Consider the following 19,720-nt stretch of genomic DNA (forward strand, 5'->3'; position numbering starts at 1 on the left):
CCCAATACAAAATTAAGCCATATCTATAGAAGTTGCATTCCCTTTGCAATGGATTTTGTTTTTTTTTTTTTTTCATTAAGTTGGGCGTTTTATTGCAAAATAAAAGCATTAAATTAATGTTTTTTTCTTTTTGTTTGAATTTGTTTATTTTTGTTATTTTAATTGTAGATACTTCCACTTTCCTTTTATATTGCTTTTTATTCCTCTTTATACATATTTGTCCCTCTCTCCCTCTCGTTACCGATTTGTCAATTTTTTAAAACTCTGTTTCTCAATCCCAATACTTCTTCTCTTTTTCTCTCCATTTCTCTCTATCCATCTCTCTCTCTCTCTCTCTCTCTCTCTCTCTCTCTCTCTCTCTCTCTCTCTCTCTCTCTCTCTCTCTCTCTTCCTCTCTCTAATTCTTTCTCCATTTCTTTCAGATTCTTTAATTTTCCCTATCCACAAATTTGACCTTGCTGAGTTTAGCTAACTTATTATTATTACAATATTCATATTTTAAAGTAAAACACATAGAAATAGTTTCTTTTCGTGTTTATTTAATTAAAATCCAGTGCCTCTGAGAAAACTATGTCTAAGATTTGTATTTGAAGTTTAGCGCGCTCAGTATCCAGTGCTACCCATCTATTTGCGTCTAGCGCCATCTATTGTCGAGCAGCACTTTTGGTTTGAAAACTAATTGGGATTGCAATAAACTGTTGCATACTCTTAGGATGAGGTTATTAATGCCTTAAATGACAAATCTGAAGCATAAATGAAATTTGTTAAAATTATAGCTAATATATGTTTTTATTAAATTTCTTATACTTATGTAATTGGTATGTACAGTAAATAATATAAATTTAAATGTTAAATATTTTTATCGAGTAATATGACTCGCCTAATGAGCTCAGAAAAGTAAGTGTAATTTCAATTAATTAAGTTAATTGCGCTGACGCTGAATTTCATTTTTATCTTACCTTTGCAGTATACCTTTGAGTTACTGATGAAACTTTCTACAAAAATTGAAGCATTTTGTTATCAGAAGTTAGACGAGGTCACGTTTGAATTCAATAGCTATTCAATTTTGTTAAGTGCCGTTATTTGAGAACAAAATACGACGTCTCGCACCTGCTTATTGCAGATTGTTGTTGCAGCTGCTGTAATTGTTGTTGTTGCCACTGAAGTGTGCAGAGCGCTTTCTGCTTTCCATTCATAAAAATGTGCAACATGCGGCAAGAGTGATAACAAATTACGTCAGCCAAACAAATGTGTAGGAGAGAAAATAACACGAAAGTGAGAGCAGGTGGAGCGCATGTGCTAAAATAGACGAAAATAACAAGAAAGAGAGAGAGAGACAATGAGAGGGAGAGAGAGAAAGAAGTGTTTGCTACACAAACCAAAACATGGAGAAGTTTTTTTTTATCATAACTTGCCTCAAATCTCGGGCATTGCCTTCAACCACAACAGCTGTACAGCTATGAATGTGCCACAAAACGTGGCAAGCACAAAGTTAAACTAAATAAAGACTCACAAATTGATACGCGCTATTAAACATGTATTTATACACATACATCTGCACACAATGGAGCTATTTGCAAAGCGAAAGAAAACATTAATATTTTACAGCAATTTTTTTGTTAACTCAGCTAAGTGTATTTACGATAAGACGAGCAGAAATGCTGAGATGTTGCTTGGCGAGGGGCAAGTGAAGCAAGAAGATTTGTTGCGTGGCAATATTTGAGCGCGCAAAAGCAGCACAAGTCACGCAGTTACATTGAAGCCGTCACACGAGACGGTTGGGCGCGCAGCTCAGCGAGAGTATTTCCCCATTGTGAATTGAATTTCGCATTCACACACACACACACGCACGAACAAAAGCGCGTACGCACATACACACACGTATATTGTGAACATGTTGCTGTGACATGTAAACAAAACGCGGCGAACACAGAAGATGCTGATAAATAGGGCGACTAAAGCTGAGAGTGCAGTGCAAAAGTTGAACGGAAGTTGATAAGCACAAGCGTATAATAAGCGAGGCACACAAATAACGTTAACCAATAACTGTGAAAGCTGAAAGAAATGCGCAGGTAAAAAGCTGCTGGCGCAGCATCAACTCTTACATTAACAACATATCAAATATATGCGTGCATTCATATGTGTGTGTGTATGTCAGCATGTCAAAAGTTTGACGAACAAGTCTCAGGTCTCTAAACATGTACACACTCATACAATAACAATAACAACACAGACTAAAGTTTCAGTGTCAACACATGTTGGCATGTGCATACATACATATAGCTGTGCTTTCATGTGTCCGTTTATGCGTGTGTGTGTGTGTGAGTGTTGACATTGTTTTTGCGTTACAACTCTCAGTACTTTCGTAATTTGCACGAACTGTTATCAATGTGTGCGTGTCTGTGTATGGATGTGTGCGCGCGCTTTTTGTTTTGTCTTCTGTTTACACTCTCACACCTGTTATCGGCATTTGTTTGCCTCTCACACACACAGAGCCTCTCTCTCACACTCTATCACTCTCCCTCTCTCTACTTCTCTGTCTCTTTATCCTCATCTCTTTGCTTGTCAACACATGAATGTGCTGTCGATGCATCAAAACAATTTAAACTCAATTTTATATAATTATATTTACATACATATATATATGCACGCTTGCACAGAAGTAGTTCACTTTATGAGCCATGCGAGCTGCGAATGCACTTCCGATCAGGGCTGGGCAAGGTTTATGGATGGAATAAATATACATGTATACATATCAAGGGTATCACATTTCAAGGTCATTATCTGATTGAGGTTGCTTACAGAGTTATAAAAGTGAATTACAAAGAATCAGTTATCAATCCAGCCTGAAGCACGTGCCAGCTGTCTATGCATGTATATATCATAGGTTTACTTTCATCATCATATTTCATACAAGTATTCAGCCAGCAAATGTTATTGATTTCGGATTCAATTTTGTTTTTACCGAATTTACATAAATATAATATATAGGACGCTACGACTTGTAGAGGGTTTTCAAGGTGTGCCTGCTTAAGTACTTACAGCGAGCTATAAAAAACGCAAATTATCGATACTTAATAAATATTTATACACATATACACATATTACGAAACATGCCTATAGATATACCCACATTTCTAAGAAAGAAACCTGTATTCCGAACAGACACTTTTGGTAAAATCGATTCATTATTTCTTGTTATTGGCGAAATTAGCTAATTAAACAGGTTCGATTCTATGTTGTTTGAAACAAAGTATATATATATATCAATGTCTTTGACCCATTATCGCATTCTAAACAAAGTGCTTAACCAGTTCAATTAAAACTTAAATTAAAATTCCTAAAAGTAAAAGTTTTTAAGTCATTGAACAATCAAAATATTTGTTAAGATATATACCTTAATTTATTTTATAGCAGGTGTTATTCAATTCGCTTTGTTCGAGTCATAAAAGGCGAAGACGAGGCCATTAATTTAGGCCAAATATATTGAACGAAGCCTCGCCTCAGACACAGAATGATAGATGTTTTGTTTACATTTGACATTTGGTGTCAATAAGAGTCGAAATGTCTGCATTGGAAATAATCGAGCCCAATCACCCTCTCAAAGTTTCCATTTTTGGCTACACTTTACGCGCTTATCTAGAAAGTCACATTTGCAAAGCCAGTAAGGAGGGAGTGCCCGACTAGGAGATACCTTGAACTCTGCGCAGAGCTGCCTTTTCAATCATCTTAGGATTCCTATGTGCATATGCATATACGCACCTATATATGTATTTTTTTAATAATAGAAGCAAAGCGGGAAAGTAGCCCACAGCAAATATATTCATAATGTGTGTATTCATGAGAGGAATATGTGCTAAAAATTTTCCAGCGCTCTCATAAAAAAGAAGAAAAAGAGCTTTAAGTTCCCCGCTCTTGTAGCTCTCTGCAAGAGTATATATAATTTAAGGTATCAGCCACGCCCCCTAAGGCCTGTGACATACGCACTGCACAAAAAAAGATGCCCCTTCTATCCATTTCATTGAGTTCAGTTTATAAAAAGACACTTCTGTCTGGGCCGAAGCTTAGAGCACATGAGAGCGAAGCGCCTGTCAGCGCCACGTCGTGTCGTGTGGCTTAATCTAATCTAGCTAATCAGCGAGCAACGTTTCGATTGATTGTCGAAAGTGCTGGCTGTGCATTTATTAAATTATTAATCACTTTTGCCGGGCAGCAATTGAATTGGCATTAAAAATAAAAATTAACTGTGTATTTTTAGCCAAGTCATTTGAATTACGTGTAATAAAATAAATATATATTTAATTGTTTATTTCTGAAGTGCAACTCCAAAAGGTTTTGCTACTGCCATTCGCCAAGTGCCTTCATAGCTGTCAAAATATTCATTTATTTATCAACCTAATAGACGGACGTACGAGTGCGCCCGAATGGGGAAGGGACTTCTGGCATAGCGACACGTTACACTTGGACAGATAGGTCGAACACTTCATTAAGCAACGTCAATCCTAATTGATAAATATACTGTGCACAACAAGTGACAAACTATAAGATACAATTGTCCACATTAGATGCAAATGCACGTAATGGGAGAGGAGTCTCTCACACGAACCGTTCATGTGGCTGTCACATGGCTATTTCTGCTTTTATATAATTTTATTATTGTTGACGAATTTAAGCGACCCACTGAACAGAACACAGACGCACTCAGACAGTCACATTCATGCACACATTCATTCAGTATCTCGTAAATTGCGAAAAATTCGTACACTATGACAGAAGCTTGTTAGCGTTTGAGCTTTTGCTGTGGCGCCTGTTACCCAAAAATAAGAACGAAAATGAAAATATGTTTAGAAAGGCGGCACACGAGTAAGCAATTAGCCCCCCGTTTGCTCTCACCCAAGTGCCCCTTATCTATGCCACAGTGCACTGAGAAAATTTCAACCTTGAACCGTTTGCAAAAAACTTTCACAATGAAAAAAGTTCAGTATCAAGGACCCAGAAGCAAGCAGCGTGTATCTCGTAGACACTTGCATGCACATACACGCACACATGTAAATACTGACACATCATTGTATGTGTGTGTGGGTATAAACAAAATGTTTGCTTTGTTTGCTTTGCACGCAAGACATCAACGTTGCGTATACGTAACGTAGCGAATGAATGGTGGAACAAAGACTCTCGCATATACAAATTTACATACATACATACAAATATGTCAGTTATTTCAGTGCGTGTGCGTCCTCCCGAATGTATTTAAATCTTTTGGTTATTTTCCATGAGCGTTTCTCGCTTTTGGGTCATCGAATTTATGCCTTAAAGTTTTTTATGCAAAAAAAAAATAAATGAGAGAGATAAAGAAAAAGAAACATGGAAATACGCTAATATTTAGAAAGAGCGTGTATAAAACAGAAATCGCACACATTCAAAATGCTCGCTGCGTGGGATAGACGATAATCAAAACAAAGTGTGCAAAATGTTTAAATATTCATGCACCAATACATAAGGCACTCAATATGCATGAACACGCTATAAAGTCGCTAAAAATATCAGGCACACACATTTCTATATATATGTAGATATGGCAAAGACAGTGTGACGGCGACACCCAGACACGAGCGATACATGAACTGAATAGCAAAAGACGATTAACACTTCTGTCTGCCCGTTCCAATTATTATTTAACAGCTGCGTAGTTAGGAAAGCCTCCAAAATCCTAGGAACAAACCCCAATTTCTAAGAAAGCGTGCTCTAAGCAATAGCCAACCAGAAGCTACCCTGTATATATATATTTATATTATTTTATATATTTATATATATATATATATAAGCTTCTTCCTCTACAATTTTGAAGTTGATAGCTCGAAATGCAGAGTGTTAAAAGGACGTAGTAAATCTGATTTTATAGTTTAGCGGGATTGGGTGAAGGCAGTATTCCTCTTAATTTGTATAAAATTTAGTAGATTCTATATGCTATATCATGTGTATTGCTCAAATTCCTCTAGTACGATAGTCATTATAAACATTTCCATGAGAAGATAGTAAAATTATCGATCATTCAGTTGAGCTGCTCGACTTTCGGCCCCGACTCGTCCATAAAGTATAACGAAACTATTATAACCTAAATTCCCAATTTCTATGGATTCAGGGTATAAAAACTTAAATTTTTCTGTATTTGCTTTATTTACACGCTACTACTCTGTATGTGTGAGTGTGTGTTTGCTTGCGTCTATCCGCGTGTGTGTGAGTGTGTGTGTGCGTGGACGTGCCAAAATATTTTGTATACCGTAAAAGCAGGTTGGCAATGCTCATTGTGGACTTCGATTATACAACTATGGGATATTTAAATAAAATGCATTTATTATAAAAGAATGTGGAATTTTCTAATCAATAAATGCATAAGTAAACCAAAAAATTTAGAATACATTAGAATAAAAGAATTTTACGATAATTGGCCATACGACATATTTATGTGATATATCTGGCTATATATAAAAGAGAGATCTCAGGTTTTTTAAAGTATTCCACAAACAAAGAAAGCAAGAGAAAATCATGTAAAATTTAAAATATATTATCAAAGTAAATATAAAATTGAACTGCATGATTTGCACAATTTCCAATCAGATGATAATAAAATCGAATTACCAAGGAATTAATTGTATGTATAATTGCCAAGTCGAAAACACTTAAGATTTTATTGAATTGAAGTGTTTGCTGAGTAGTTAATCAATTGACTTAATAACATTTTTGCCGTGTCATTTAACCCAAGATTTATTAAGTAGGCATATAAATTATTGGCAATAGCCAAGGGGAGACTTTTTAATAGATCGTGTTTAAAGCAACTCAAGTCTACCCTAGGGCACAGCAAAGAACTTGTTCGATTCGGTTTCACTATCAGCGACGAAAGAGAAAGAGAGAGGAAGAGTAAAAATGAGAGAGAGTGAGGGTGCCAAACAAAAACACTTTGAATACTCACACACACACACACACACAAACTTACATTCACATGTATGTTTACTTTTGTATAATTTGTGAGTAGATTCGCAGATAAGTCTATTGCGCCAACGTCGCAGACGACTTAGACCGAGCGTCATAAATATTTATTCTCCTACAATTTTGTTTTCTCGCTCAGAAATGTTTTCGTTTTTTCTTAGTGGCCGCTCGGCTGTTTAATTTGAACTTAGGATCGTTACTTGCCGGCCACAAGCGGAACTATTTACTAGAACTCTTTCAAATGAACTGGCAGTCAAAACAAAACAATTACAAAAAACATCTTTATATATACTAGTGAATTTATTGAAAAGCAATTGGTCGCGTGACCCGATCAAGTAAGCGTCTGATTTCAACTACAGAAATTATTTAACACTTTCGTTTTGTGTAACATGTAACAAAATAAATTAAAGTTGATATATTTTCGTTTTCAGATGCATTGTAACCGGCTAAGAGCTAAGAGGACGTAAGATGAGACACGTGAGATAGCCGCAAAACGTTGCAAGCAACCCCATCGATATACCTCCAGCATGCCAATTTAATAGCCGAGAGAGCTAAAAAGCACAATATACACGCATACATACACATACTTACGTGCACATACACTATCAGCATAGCTCACATCAGAATCACATCAACATCAACAAATTCGTTCGGCTTAGTGCTCAAATTAACTGTGTGATAAGCAATTTCTTTTGGACAAATTATGGCTCACTTCAGCGGTCATCGGGCACCCACCGAGGTGCCCGCGCACTTTAAAAATCTGTTCACGGATGGCAAACTCGGCGACGACGATGACAGCGTTGACAACAATAACAATAATAATAATAATAATAACAACAACAATAATAATGACCAGAAGAACCAACCTGATAATGCAAATAGCGACTGCCAAGCCGTCTGCTGGGTCTTCGGCTACGGCTCGCTATGTTGGTATCCGGGCTTCAACTACACCAAATGCATAACGGGCTACATACGTGGCTACGTGCGTCGCTTTTGGCAAGGCAACGTCACTCATCGTGGCACCGAGGAAGCGGTAAGTGTTACTTAATGGTCTAGAAGTACCCCGAGCTACCTGCACTAAACATATCAACAACTTTCCCACATATGAATTCTCTGTTTATTTCATTATCTAATTGGCAAGTCTTATCAGCAGTGAAATAACTAAACGTAGGCGTAAAGCGGCTAGACAAAATAAAATGTAAATAACTCTGTCAACTTTGTGTCAGCGTAGCCAACTGGTTCTACAACTATTTACATACAGACATATCAAGACACAAAGATACAGACAGAAAGAATAAACGAACTTCTGAAAACCTTTTTAAGACACTTGTCACAATAACAATAACACGATGCCTTCATGTTCAGCTATGTGAATATTCATATTGAGTGAGAGGCAATACACTTTAGCAATCGGAATAATTTCAATTATATCTTTATATATTGGCGAGCAATGTAAAAATAAAACAAGATCCTCTCCCGTACACATTTATATCAATATATATCTATATATATATATATATATATATATTTGCAAACTGCAAATCAACATACATTCCCTTCGATGTTCTTCTGTATGACATATATAATGCAATATATTTAATCTGTTTTCTTTATTGTCTTCTTTTACAGCCTGGGCGTGTTGCTACACTTGTTGAGGACAAAGAGGTGAGAAGAGATTCATTTTTCTATATACATATTTATTGCTTTGAATGTAAGAAAAGAAAAAGTTAATTGCGCTGCGTTTGAATTTCCCTACGTAAGCCCCATTCCGTGTAGTGGGTGTGCGGCGAAACACGCCCATTACTCGTCCATATCTTAGTGATCTCTGGCACATTTCCGCAGTCAACCGAGCGCAACAATTCGAGGCCCTTATAGCGGGCCTCTCTTCATTGGAGTACGCAAGGCGAAATACCGCGAAATATAGGCGAAAATTGTACAACTATTTTTACGCCTTGATACTTTCTATCCTAGGCCCGGGGACTTTACCCAGGGTAATCAACATTGTGAGAGCTACCAGGAGCTCGTTTGTGACCCCGAGAGACAAGCAAGGAAAACTCAAAACGCCCTGAATTGATTATCGCTCGCCGCTATTTAAATGTGCCGCAAGCTGAAAAATGAGTTGAGAATTCTAAGCATAAAAAATACGCGGAATACTAAATACGAGCGATACGAAATGCGCGAGCAGTCGACGAAATTTATTATTAACTTATTATTATTAATATTTATTTTTAAATTTATTTTTATTTTTCCGAAATGTATTTTAGGTTTAAATTTATATATTATTTTGTAATTTCATTTTAATATTCTTTTATTTTAGGGCATTACATGGGGCTGCGCATATAGAATAACAGGCTCAACGGCGCTGGAATATCTTAAGCAGCGCGAATGCACGTTAGGTAAGCAATTTATAATTAATCAAATTATATAACAAATTAAACTAATATTAATATTAACAATATTTTCGATTAGGTGGCTATGCAACGCTCGAAACAAAATTCTTTCCCCGCGTCGCTTCTCATGACACGCCCTTTAGCGGCGAGGCCCTCGAGGTGTTGGTCTATGTGGCTACACCGGAAAATAGCCATTGGCTGGGTGAAGCGCCATTGGAGGTTATAGCACAACAAATCGCGAATTGCCGTGGTCCTAGTGGGCACAATGCGGAATATTTACTGCGATTGGCACTTTTCATGCACGAGGAGATACCGGGAGTGCGGGATGAACATTTATTTGAGTTGGAACGGCTGTTGCTCGAAGAGATTTATCGCAAGGAAATACCTCTGTCATCTCTAATGGGACGCAATCCTGACCGCATACGTCGCGACTCTCACGAAGACGTACGTCGCCCGCCATCATTCGAGTTCACTTCTCGAATACCGGACACCAAGTTGCGCTGCCTGAATATTTGATTGTGGTATTGGTCTCGGCCCAAAAGGATATACATGTGAAGTTTTCACAAATTCAATATCAGTAACCAACTTAGGATACGAGAGTCTACGACTTATATCTATGTATTCTTTAAATTGTAAATAACCATAGCCTTAACTGTAAGCAGCAACTACTCTCGATAACTGATCTGATACTAGTATTTTAAGCCTTTACTAAGTTCTCGTAGTGCGTAAGTCGCGTCCATAACGCACACATTTACATTTATATACAGAAGTGCCCAAAAATATGAGGAAAAGTCCAATAAGAAATTAAATTAAAAAAATCTAAAATAAAGAAAAACGAAACTAAACAGATATAAAAAATCAACGCCTCTTGTACTAAATTTATCTTGTTCAAAAATAACAATCGTAATTAAACATACAAAAACAAAAAATCCAAATTTTAATTTGAAAACCCGCAACACAGACTTTATTTTTATTTTCTTTTTATTTATTATAAGCTTAGCTTGGGTTACTTCGAAGTTGAGTTTTAATTTAAGGGATGTTGGCTAGATAGTCCTTAATTGTTGCGGGGTCCAAACGCTTAAACCCGTTTTGATCGCAGATTCCAACTTCAATATTATCTGAAGTCATTTTTCCCTCAAACCCTTCCTTTAGGGTCAGAATGGCAGTGTGCACAGCGTCTTCGAGCTCAAGGTCTTCGCTATAACTAAAATTGCATAACGAACGTATGTTTTCATATGTTGAATACGTCTATTTATTGAATACTAACCGCTTCTCCAAAAATGTTTTGCCATTAACAGCATTTTTGCCCATGGCAGTTGCCTTCCAGGCAAAATATGCACCAGAGGGATCCGATTGATAAAGATATGGACGTTCATTATCCCAACCGCAAATCAATAGTGACACACCAAATGGGCGCACGCCACTAAAAAAAATGAAAATATTACTAATTGCATTAAATTGTCAGATGTATATATTATACCCAGATTGAGTGTATTCCTGCATTAACGTTGCTACACGTTGCACTAGTTGTGCCACCGGTATGGGTTCCTTGTAGGTCAGATAGTAGGATTGGGCGATTTTGCGTGCTTGTTTTACCAGTAAACGATAATCAGGACCCATTCCAGAATAGACCATTCCAATATGCTTGTTTATCATTTCCACGCGGTGCACACTATGTTCTTCATAAAGCGGCGATTTGTACTTATTTTCTGTTGCAATGACGACGCCATTGGAAGCTAGTGACCGAAAAGTTGTAAAGTCCTGCTTCAGAACAATGAATGATGTACACTTACCCATTATGCCAACAGATGGTGCGCCTCCGGATACAGCTGCCAAGGCATATTCCAGTTGGACAAGTTTTCCAGAAGGACTGCAAGCGAACGAAAAAATTAATGTTTATTGCCAGTCATGTAGACGACTTTTGCTTAAATCAAGGAAGCTTCTGGTATCCACTAATGGGCTACTGTGTTTTATTTACCTAAATGTTGTCAGGGAAAAACTGTAACGTTCAGTAGCCATTATGGTTGGCTGAAATTTGTGGTACAATAATTTTTAAATAAATGCCGACAATTCTCCTCAAAATGACAAGATGACAAGCAGAAACTAGAGCTATGACACTATCGACAATATTCCTAATAGTATCGATAGAAAAAATACTATTGCAGTATATAAAGTATTTGCAGATCAATATTCATAATCGATGCTAAGTTTAAGGCATACTTATAATAACACCCATTCACAAATATATATTTTTCCATTCAATTTATACAAAGCAATAAAGGAGCCATAAATCAAGCAATGTTTTTTCATATATCATCTCTTTTTAAAAATTATTTACAAATTATAGTATCGATAAAGTATACTTGCCACACAGTTAAAACAACAAATGTAAATAAATCGGTCTATCAAATTTGCAACCGTATTCAATGCTAATCGAAAACTTTCATAGGCGTAGTGTGGGACTCGGTGCTTGACTTACTAATTATAATTCGTCAAAATTATTCATTATAATAAAAGTATGGTACGTGGAGTGCTTCGAGGCAGCAGGCCTATGCGAGGCGGCATTCGTCCGCCGTTTAAGAAAACATTTGTACCCCGTCATCCTTTTGATTTAACTTTGACGGAAGTTGTATTTCCTAAAGTCTCGCCGGTTGTGGATGATTCTGCTTTGACTGCGGTAAAATCAATAAAAAAAAATCAAAATAAAACATACATAATAAATTACCGTGATATTTTTTATTCATAAAGGCTTTACTGAAACGCAACCAAGACCTTAGTCCAAGTCCCACTGAGCAGGCAGCAATTGGTAACTTGGTTACTAAAGTGCAGGTCGTGTTGGATAATTTAGTCGTTGCGCCCGGCGACTTCAATACTTGTGTAAGTTGTCACAGCAACATATCCCCTATTTAAATATACTTCTAACCTAACTACATACATACACAGCAATTAGAAGAGGTGCGCCAAGTTGGGTCATTCAAAAAGGGCACCATTCTCAGTGGCAACAATGTAGCCGATGTGGTAGTCATTCTTAAAACCCTGCCTACGAAGGAGGCTTGCGAGGCACTGGCTAAGAAGGTGGAGGCGGATCTAAAAACAAGCATGAAAACTGAAGTGCTAGATAAGGAGCAACAGCATACCCTAGAAATACACGATAGGGGGTTCGATGTATCCAATTCACAAGCCAGAGTTCGTATTCTTATTGCCACCTTACCACAGAATTTACGAAAGCTGGAGCCAGAAATTCATATGGACCATAAGCTGATGCAAAGTCATTTAGCTGCCATAAGGCACACTCGCTGGTTCGAGGAGAACGCTCACCATTCTTCCATAAAAGTCCTCATCCGGATTTTAAAGGATCTAACAAAGCGATTCGATGCTTTTTCGCCTCTTTCATCATGGATGCTTGATTTAATTGCCCACCTGGCAATCATGAACAACCCATCTCGCCAAGCATTGCCCATCAATTTGGCTTTTCGCCGTGTATTTCAACTACTGTCTGCTGGGCTATTTCTACCAGGCTCAGCGGGTATAACTGATCCAACTGAACCGGGCCATATACGGGTTCACACAGCAATGACGCTGGAACAACAAGATGTATGCTGTTATACGGCGCAGACGCTGCTGCGTGTTTTAGCGCACGGTGGATACAAGCACATTCTTGGATTGGAAGGTAATACGAGCATTGTGCGTGAAATGTCGGTTTGGAATGGAGTCGTTGTGTCGCCGCTAAAGCCCGTTTATGAAAAGCCGACAGACAAAAAGGAAGGTGATCTTGAAGAAGACATTGAGATGATTGAGAATGAAAATGAGGATGTTGGAAGTGATGATGCAGCCGAATAATCTAGACAATTAGAGTTTCAATACCTATAATTATAAAATACAGCAAAAATCAATACATTTTATATGCTCAACGCATGCTCAGTTATGGGCTCATCTTCATTAACTCTCTGCTTCAGCTGTTTGTCAATTATTTCAAAAAATTTCTCTGCAAAAATACCCGGTGGCTCGCTGACTTTTATTGCAATATCAGCTGCTTGAATTATGTGTCCCTCGGGCAGATTTCGAGATGCGACAATTGATTTGCCCAATTTGAGGCGGCAAGGCAGTTCGCTGTCTAAAATATATTTTTCATTTGCATTGGATTCATCGAGGGCTTGTTCCAGCTGATGTCCGCCACGTAAGATTGAAATCACTTCAGTGGCACTGCGGGTTGAAATGGAGAGGTAATCCTTAGATTTAAATTCATCTATGCTGCGGGCCAGCGTCTGCATCTCATCGGGATCGAGAGAGCAACGGTGATCAGACCCTTTTTGGCCCTTGTCCAATGTAAAATGTCGCTCAATTATCCTCGCGCCAGTCAAAATCGCTGCTTGGGTGATGACTACACCCAGCTCATGGCCAGAGTATCCAATAGTAACATTGGGAAAACGTCGCATTAATGTTGCGATGAGACGTATGTTGCAGTCATTAGATGGTGTCGGATAGGCTGAGACGCAATGCATTAGAGCATACTTATTATTGCCAGCCTGCCTCATAATTTCGACGATTTTATCAACTGTCGACATAGTTTGCATTCCAGTTGATATTACTAACGGTATGCTGAGTTTAGCAGCTTTTGTAAGAAGTGGAAAATTGTTTGCATCCCCAGATCCAATTTTTATAAAAGGTACCTTTAAATCGCATAGAAAATCCAGAGATGTCTGGAAATAAAAATACATTTATCAAATAAATTGGAAACCACCCTAAAATGTATACCTCATCCATGGCAGATGCTGTGAAATCAATTTCAATTTCATTACTATACGCTTGCAGCTGACGATACTGTTCCTTTGTAAATTCAAGATATTCTTTATGTTCCCCATAGGTTTTACCCCAGGAGTGATCGCTTATATATCTTCGATCTAGGGCACTGCGAGTAAACTTCGCTTTCAAATCGGATTTTTGAAATTTAACACAATTGCATCCTGCTTTCTTTGCTGTTAGTATCATCTTTTTAGCTGTTTCAACACAGCCCTGATGATTTTGACCGATTTCCGCTATTAAATACACCTCGTTGCATTTATTTTTTTTCATTATATCAAGCAACATTTTGTCTGACGTTAATTTAATTAATTAAACGAATCGTTACCATTTGTGCCGCGGCCAAACAAATTGTGTGACCAAATATTTAGTCAGTATTATTTAACCGTCGAATAGTAAAACACATATATTTGGATAGCTCTGTAAATGATATGGTACTGCTGTATAGAGATATAAAATCAAGTTGGCATGGTGCTAAAACTAAAGCTAGTTTTGTCCTGCTTACACCAAGTTAATACAAGCCAAGCGCTGCAAATGGCGGGCAACGGGGCAACACTGGGAGAGTAAACGGGACAAACTGCGTATAAAAAGTGTGACTAACTGCCCATTTCACTTCCTCCTGTTTTTTTTTTGTGAAATGTGGGCACACTGGAGAAATTTTCTTGTAGTAGCTGTGCTGTGAAAAATATTTATAGTGAAAAATATACATCAAAGCTACTTGCCATTCTTCGGTGGAAAATTTTCGCACAGTAATTGCGCAGCAAAAAAAAACAATACAGAAACATGGGCGATGTTATGAATATCGACAGCATCATATCAAGACTTCTGGAAGTGCGTGGGGCACGGCCAGGCAAAAATGTTCAGCTCTCCGAGAGCGAAATTCGTGGCCTCTGTCTGAAGTCGCGAGAGATTTTTCTTTCGCAGCCCATACTCTTGGAGCTGGAAGCACCATTGAAGATTTGCGGAGACATACATGGCCAATATTATGATTTGTTGCGCTTATTTGAGTACGGTGGATTTCCTCCGGAATCAAATTACCTGTTCTTGGGTGACTACGTAGATCGTGGCAAACAGTCGCTGGAAACCATCTGCTTGCTGCTCGCCTATAAAATCAAATACTCTGAGAACTTCTTTTTGCTACGCGGTAACCATGAATGTGCCAGCATAAACCGTATCTATGGATTTTATGACGAGTGCAAGCGTCGCTACACCATCAAATTATGGAAGACGTTCACTGACTGCTTTAACTGTTTGCCAGTTGCAGCCATAGTAGATGAGAAGATATTCTGTTGCCATGGCGGTCTCAGTCCAGACCTTACGTCGATGGAGCAAATTCGGCGCATCATGCGTCCCACCGATGTGCCAGATCAGGGCTTACTGTGTGATTTGCTGTGGTCCGATCCGGACAAGGATACCATGGGATGGGGCGAAAATGATCGTGGCGTTAGTTTCACTTTTGGCGCCGAGGTTGTGGCCAAATTTTTAGAGAAGCACGAGTTCGATCTCATTTGCCGCGCCCATCAGGTCGTCGAGGATGGCTATGAGTTCTTCGCAAAGCGCCAACTTGTTACACTCTTCTCGGCACCCAATTACTGTGGCGAATTTGACAATGCTGGTGCAATGATGTCTGTGGATGACTCCCTAATGTGCTCATTCCAGATATTGAAACCGGCAGACAAGCGTAAAAAGTAATATCACTAATAATCTTCGTACACACACAACACACAATTTTCTATACAAAGCATGCAACAAAAACCAATAAGAAGTTATATGATTCAACGTAAGTATTGAAAGTAAAATATTAATAATACCACAAGCTTTTATCGACATTTTATCGTCAGCAGGGGCAAATCTAATTTAACATACCTAGCAACGACTATGCGGCCAGAGGGAAGAACTGAACGCTTTGCGTCGAGTAAAACAATATTAAAACGAAAACAAACAAATTTACCCAATCCTGGACAACATATGATCTTTAAAGAAATAAAGAGATTTGCTTCAATTACAAAACATTCGCATGCATTCAAACAGGCATAACTTCTGTAGAAACCATTTATTTTGATAATATTAAGCCCTACAAAACACACACACACTTCTCTCAACAATAGTCGTATATCGACAAATACACACACATAAGTGTACATATATGTTTTGTCCAAGTTAAGCATGAGACTAAAGTGTTAGTACAAGAGAAAAAAATACAATTAGATCGAGCTAGGCTACCATAGCAGGCGGTCACCAAACGTAGTAGGGTCTTGTAAAAAAACAAAAATCGATTTGGCCTTAAAAACATACAAATTGAAAAGTGGAATAGAGAAAGAACACAAAGAGTACACGCTTGCCAAGAAAGTAAAAGTAAATACTAAGTTTTGACCTTGGAAATAAAAATCAGTTTATGTTCGTCCACATTGCAGCCAACCCAAACATTGGTACCGATGTTCCATGTCTTTTATCTATCGCATGTCCGTATCATTTTCCAATTATGATCAACTGTTATAATTCGATCCACGCTAATATGTACAATTTTATTTTTATCATCTTTATCATTTTTAAGATGAGTTTAAACACTAAATAAAAATTGAAAAACAAAAACAAACAAATTACTATAATTAATATGTATTATCAATAATCCTTTGTATTAATAAACAAACGATATACCACGTGTATGAAATTAAAAACTGATTTAAATAAATATTTGAAAACCCCATTAAGAAAACTAAATGAAAAGAAATTTAAATCCATTTTGAGGGATTTGTGCGTACAATTACGCACATTTTATTAACAGTTAAGAAAATACTTTATATATTTAGGCCTACGAACTGGTAACATTTCTATGAGAATGCATTTTAATGGGATGTTCCATGAACTAGCTGAGCGAATTAACATTGTGATTTACTCGGCATTGTCAGTACGGCTGAGTTCAGCTTGGACGGATGTGGTCTGCGTTATATTGTCGCTAGTGGTGTCCGTAGCAGCCATGTTTTTTTCTTCAATGTGACAATTGTCAAGAGTAGAACTCAATTCCGCTTCATCAGTTTTGGCCACTGCTGTGTTATCTAAACCATTCGCTTCAGGCACATTCTCATGGACATCTTGATTATTCTCCGATTTTAGTGGGTTTTCAACTTGTTCGGTAGCTGTGACTGGCTCGGAATCAGATTCGCCGGCAATTTGCGCAGCGTGACCCCGCAGTACATCGGGGTTAATACTATTTATTATGGCACGTAAACGTTGAATCTCTTCATTTGCCTCCTGTAGATCCTGCGAGAGACGTTCGTATTTATCATGCTGATGTCGTACCACCCCAATGTTATTTCTTATATACTCCATTGGGTTTTCTGGGCGCTCTTTAATTACACGTATAAATATTTTCGTCAGTGAATCCAGAACGCTTCCGCGTTCTAGATAGCGACGAATCTCATCGCGCTTTGGATCAATCGGCTGCATCAGATTCAAATAAAATGCTGTCAAACACGATAAAAATATTATTAATAATATTTAATCATACCTTAAAGGACATTTTGCGAAAATGAAAGAGTAAAAATTAAAGTTGTTGAAAATCGTTCGGAATAAGTTCAATAGAATAAAGAGCGAGCTAAACCAGATTTTCGTTCATCGACTTTATTCGTTCGCTTTTTTAAGTTACAATTTGTTACTTATCGCAAGTATTTTAAAGTCTTGTATCGGAAGTGTACGTTTTTATCAGTGCTTGTGTGCTTTAACACAAAAATTTAAAAAATATTTTGTTATAAGGAAAAAGTCAGTTCCTTACTTGTTTATATGGTATACCAGAAAGAAAATATATTTTAATGACTACCAAATTTGTGATCGATGTATCGACGCAGTGTGACCAGCAAATACAACAATTACGATGGTAGTTGCATAGACTGAAAAGTTTTAACGGTTAGCTATAAATGCCTGCCTATAATATCTCATTGATTTTAAAAGCGAGTAAACTGCATTTAAAAGGCAACAATACAAATTAAACTAGGGTTATGAATTGCCACATAGAGTTTTTCTCTTTTCTGGGGGCAAGTTGTGTTTAACTTTGGCGCTAAGTGTATTTCATTTGAGCAGTGCGCATGTCTGTTAAATTTAAATATATGTACATATATTCTCTTTATACTGCATACACACAGCATACAACTCGGCGAAAAACATTTCCGCAAAATTCTAAAACGAAAAATGGACATTTTTGAAAATACTTTTGTAAGAGGGCCCTCGCCATCATACTCTGATGAAGCAAACTCTGAAACCGGCTTATCCGTTACACTACCTATTGAAGCTGCCGACATGGAACTGGACCGTAATGATTCGAAATCGGATACTGTGAATTTTTTCGACGAGAAGTTTAATTCCGATTACGATGATGATAGCTTTTCGCACTTGCATCCAGGTCGTCAGATGCGTAAAAGTTATGCATTTTGGACCGCTGTCGTAGTCCTGCTAATGCTGACTATAGGCAACCTGATCTTGACACTAACAATAATGGGTGTGTTAAGGTTGGGAAAGGGTGTAAAGGGCATGGAAATGATTCCGGAAGTGGATCTCATTAAATTCTATGATGAAACCGATTTGGACCGCATCCAAACAAACTCTATTGGAATACATGGATTTTCTGATGTACCTGTATCGATCACCAGCGATGGAGACTATAGTGGAGTGCATTTGCGAGTCTTTCGAAATGTGAATGGCGCCAGTGCCTTATATGAACGCGATCTGGTTGTGCTTGACAAGGGCGGAATTGCAATTGAAGCCAATATGTTTGAAATCAAAGATCCATCTGACCAAGCGACTCTTTTTACAACCCACCGCCCGCAATACAACATACCTGATGGAGTGGAAGGTGACCTACAGACCAAGGTGGCCAGTGCGAGCCGCGTATCCAGCCCAATTGACGTGCCTTTAATTATGGATAGCGACGGTCACATTGCCATCAAGGGATCCGAGGGTGTATTCCTCGATGGGGCAACCATAGAGGTGCAGGTCGAGCATCATGTGTTGCTCAACTCCACTCAGGGTGCTACAGTACTGGAGGCAGGTAAAGGAATTTTTCTAGACATGGATCGCATACCCGTTGTAAGTTCGGAGCTTGGCCTCCGTACCGGTAGCGTGCAGTACAAGATTTGCGTATGCATGCCAATTGGCATACTATTTCGCATAGCCATTCCTCGAGTGCACAATGGACCCAAAATATCTTGTGCCCACTTTGACAGCCAGTTTGATCCCTGTGAGATCAACTAAATATACAATAAAATAAACATGACAATATCTAATATAGTATTCCCTATTAGAAGTGTTACGTAGCAATTTTTTATTTGAATTTAAGAAAAATGTACAAGAACTTGGAAGGTTAGTTGGTATGCCTTAAGAGAACCTTACAATTTTTGAATTTGTTTGTTGAATAAAAAGATAAACCAACTAGATCCAAACGATATCATTTCAATTGTTTTGATTGTTGGATATAATACAGAAATGGTATTCAATTCGTTGAACGTGAATGTACATAATGAAAGGTGAAAATTAAAAGAAAATTATAAATT

At 37.8% G+C, this 19,720-nt stretch overlaps 7 protein-coding genes across 11 annotated transcripts; 4 read left to right on the forward strand and 3 right to left on the reverse strand.

Moving 5' to 3' along the window:
- The first annotated feature begins 1,760 nt into the window (after positions 1 to 1,760).
- Positions 1,761 to 10,185, forward strand: LOC111601477 (glutathione-specific gamma-glutamylcyclotransferase 1). 2 transcript variants are annotated; one of them, XM_023318064.2, is made up of 5 exons: positions 1,761 to 2,072; positions 7,419 to 8,020; positions 8,617 to 8,652; positions 9,305 to 9,383; positions 9,457 to 10,185. In XM_023318064.2, the coding sequence occupies exons 2-5, from the start codon at positions 7,691 to 7,693 to the stop codon at positions 9,891 to 9,893; spliced, it is 882 nt and encodes a 293-aa protein (XP_023173832.2). In that variant the 5' UTR covers positions 1,761 to 2,072; positions 7,419 to 7,690; the 3' UTR covers positions 9,894 to 10,185. The 2 variants fall into 2 exon arrangements, with proteins under 2 accessions (XP_023173832.2, XP_023173831.2); XM_023318063.2 differs by lacking the exon at positions 1,761 to 2,072 and adding an exon at positions 7,180 to 7,322.
- Positions 10,186 to 10,358: 173 nt separating this feature from the next.
- LOC111601478 (proteasome subunit alpha type-2) lies at positions 10,359 to 11,488 on the reverse strand. Its single transcript, XM_023318065.2, has 5 exons — positions 11,356 to 11,488; positions 11,171 to 11,247; positions 10,858 to 11,113; positions 10,645 to 10,800; positions 10,359 to 10,581 (listed from the first exon to the last, which is right to left on the reverse strand). The coding sequence occupies exons 1-5, from the start codon at positions 11,394 to 11,396 to the stop codon at positions 10,407 to 10,409; spliced, it is 705 nt and encodes a 234-aa protein (XP_023173833.1). The 5' UTR covers positions 11,397 to 11,488; the 3' UTR covers positions 10,359 to 10,406.
- A 318-nt stretch (positions 11,489 to 11,806) lies between these two features.
- LOC111601413 (interleukin enhancer-binding factor 2 homolog) lies at positions 11,807 to 13,286 on the forward strand. Its single transcript, XM_023317975.2, has 3 exons — positions 11,807 to 12,054; positions 12,126 to 12,254; positions 12,321 to 13,286. Exons 1-3 carry the CDS (start codon positions 11,896 to 11,898, stop codon positions 13,215 to 13,217), a joined length of 1,185 nt encoding a protein of 394 aa, XP_023173743.2. The 5' UTR covers positions 11,807 to 11,895; the 3' UTR covers positions 13,218 to 13,286.
- Positions 13,277 to 14,465, reverse strand: LOC111601415 (sialic acid synthase). Its single transcript, XM_023317978.2, has 2 exons — positions 14,133 to 14,465; positions 13,277 to 14,077 (listed from the first exon to the last, which is right to left on the reverse strand). Exons 1-2 carry the CDS (start codon positions 14,463 to 14,465, stop codon positions 13,277 to 13,279), a joined length of 1,134 nt encoding a protein of 377 aa, XP_023173746.2.
- A 294-nt stretch (positions 14,466 to 14,759) lies between these two features.
- Positions 14,760 to 16,187, forward strand: LOC111601414 (serine/threonine-protein phosphatase alpha-2 isoform). Of its 2 annotated transcripts, none has more exons than XM_023317976.2 (2): positions 14,760 to 15,957; positions 16,019 to 16,187. In XM_023317976.2, exon 1 carries the CDS (start codon positions 14,961 to 14,963, stop codon positions 15,867 to 15,869), a length of 909 nt encoding a protein of 302 aa, XP_023173744.1. In that variant the 5' UTR covers positions 14,760 to 14,960; the 3' UTR covers positions 15,870 to 15,957; positions 16,019 to 16,187. The 2 variants fall into 2 exon arrangements, with proteins under 2 accessions (XP_023173744.1, XP_023173745.1); XM_023317977.2 differs by having other exon boundaries at positions 16,022 to 16,187.
- A 727-nt stretch (positions 16,188 to 16,914) lies between these two features.
- Positions 16,915 to 17,783, reverse strand: LOC111601544 (c-Myc-binding protein homolog). The gene is made up of 2 exons (XM_023318179.2): positions 17,686 to 17,783; positions 16,915 to 17,618 (listed from the first exon to the last, which is right to left on the reverse strand). Exons 1-2 carry the CDS (start codon positions 17,695 to 17,697, stop codon positions 17,070 to 17,072), a joined length of 561 nt encoding a protein of 186 aa, XP_023173947.1. The 5' UTR covers positions 17,698 to 17,783; the 3' UTR covers positions 16,915 to 17,069.
- Positions 17,784 to 17,793: 10 nt separating this feature from the next.
- Positions 17,794 to 19,718, forward strand: LOC111601541. Of its 3 annotated transcripts, none has more exons than XM_023318178.2 (2): positions 17,794 to 17,868; positions 18,317 to 19,718. In XM_023318178.2, the coding sequence occupies exon 2, from the start codon at positions 18,363 to 18,365 to the stop codon at positions 19,419 to 19,421; it is 1,059 nt and encodes a 352-aa protein (XP_023173946.1). In that variant the 5' UTR covers positions 17,794 to 17,868; positions 18,317 to 18,362; the 3' UTR covers positions 19,422 to 19,718. The 3 variants fall into 3 exon arrangements, with proteins under 3 accessions (XP_023173946.1, XP_023173945.1, XP_023173944.1); XM_023318177.2 differs by lacking the exon at positions 17,794 to 17,868 and adding an exon at positions 17,912 to 18,080; XM_023318176.2 differs by lacking the exon at positions 17,794 to 17,868 and adding an exon at positions 17,912 to 18,051.
- Positions 19,719 to 19,720: the final 2 nt, after the last annotated feature.

This window comes from Drosophila hydei, unplaced genomic scaffold, assembly GCF_003285905.1.
Source record: "Drosophila hydei strain 15085-1641.00,03,60 unplaced genomic scaffold, DhydRS2 tig00000063-arrow-pilon, whole genome shotgun sequence".
NCBI classification, from domain to species: domain Eukaryota; kingdom Metazoa; phylum Arthropoda; class Insecta; order Diptera; family Drosophilidae; genus Drosophila; species Drosophila hydei.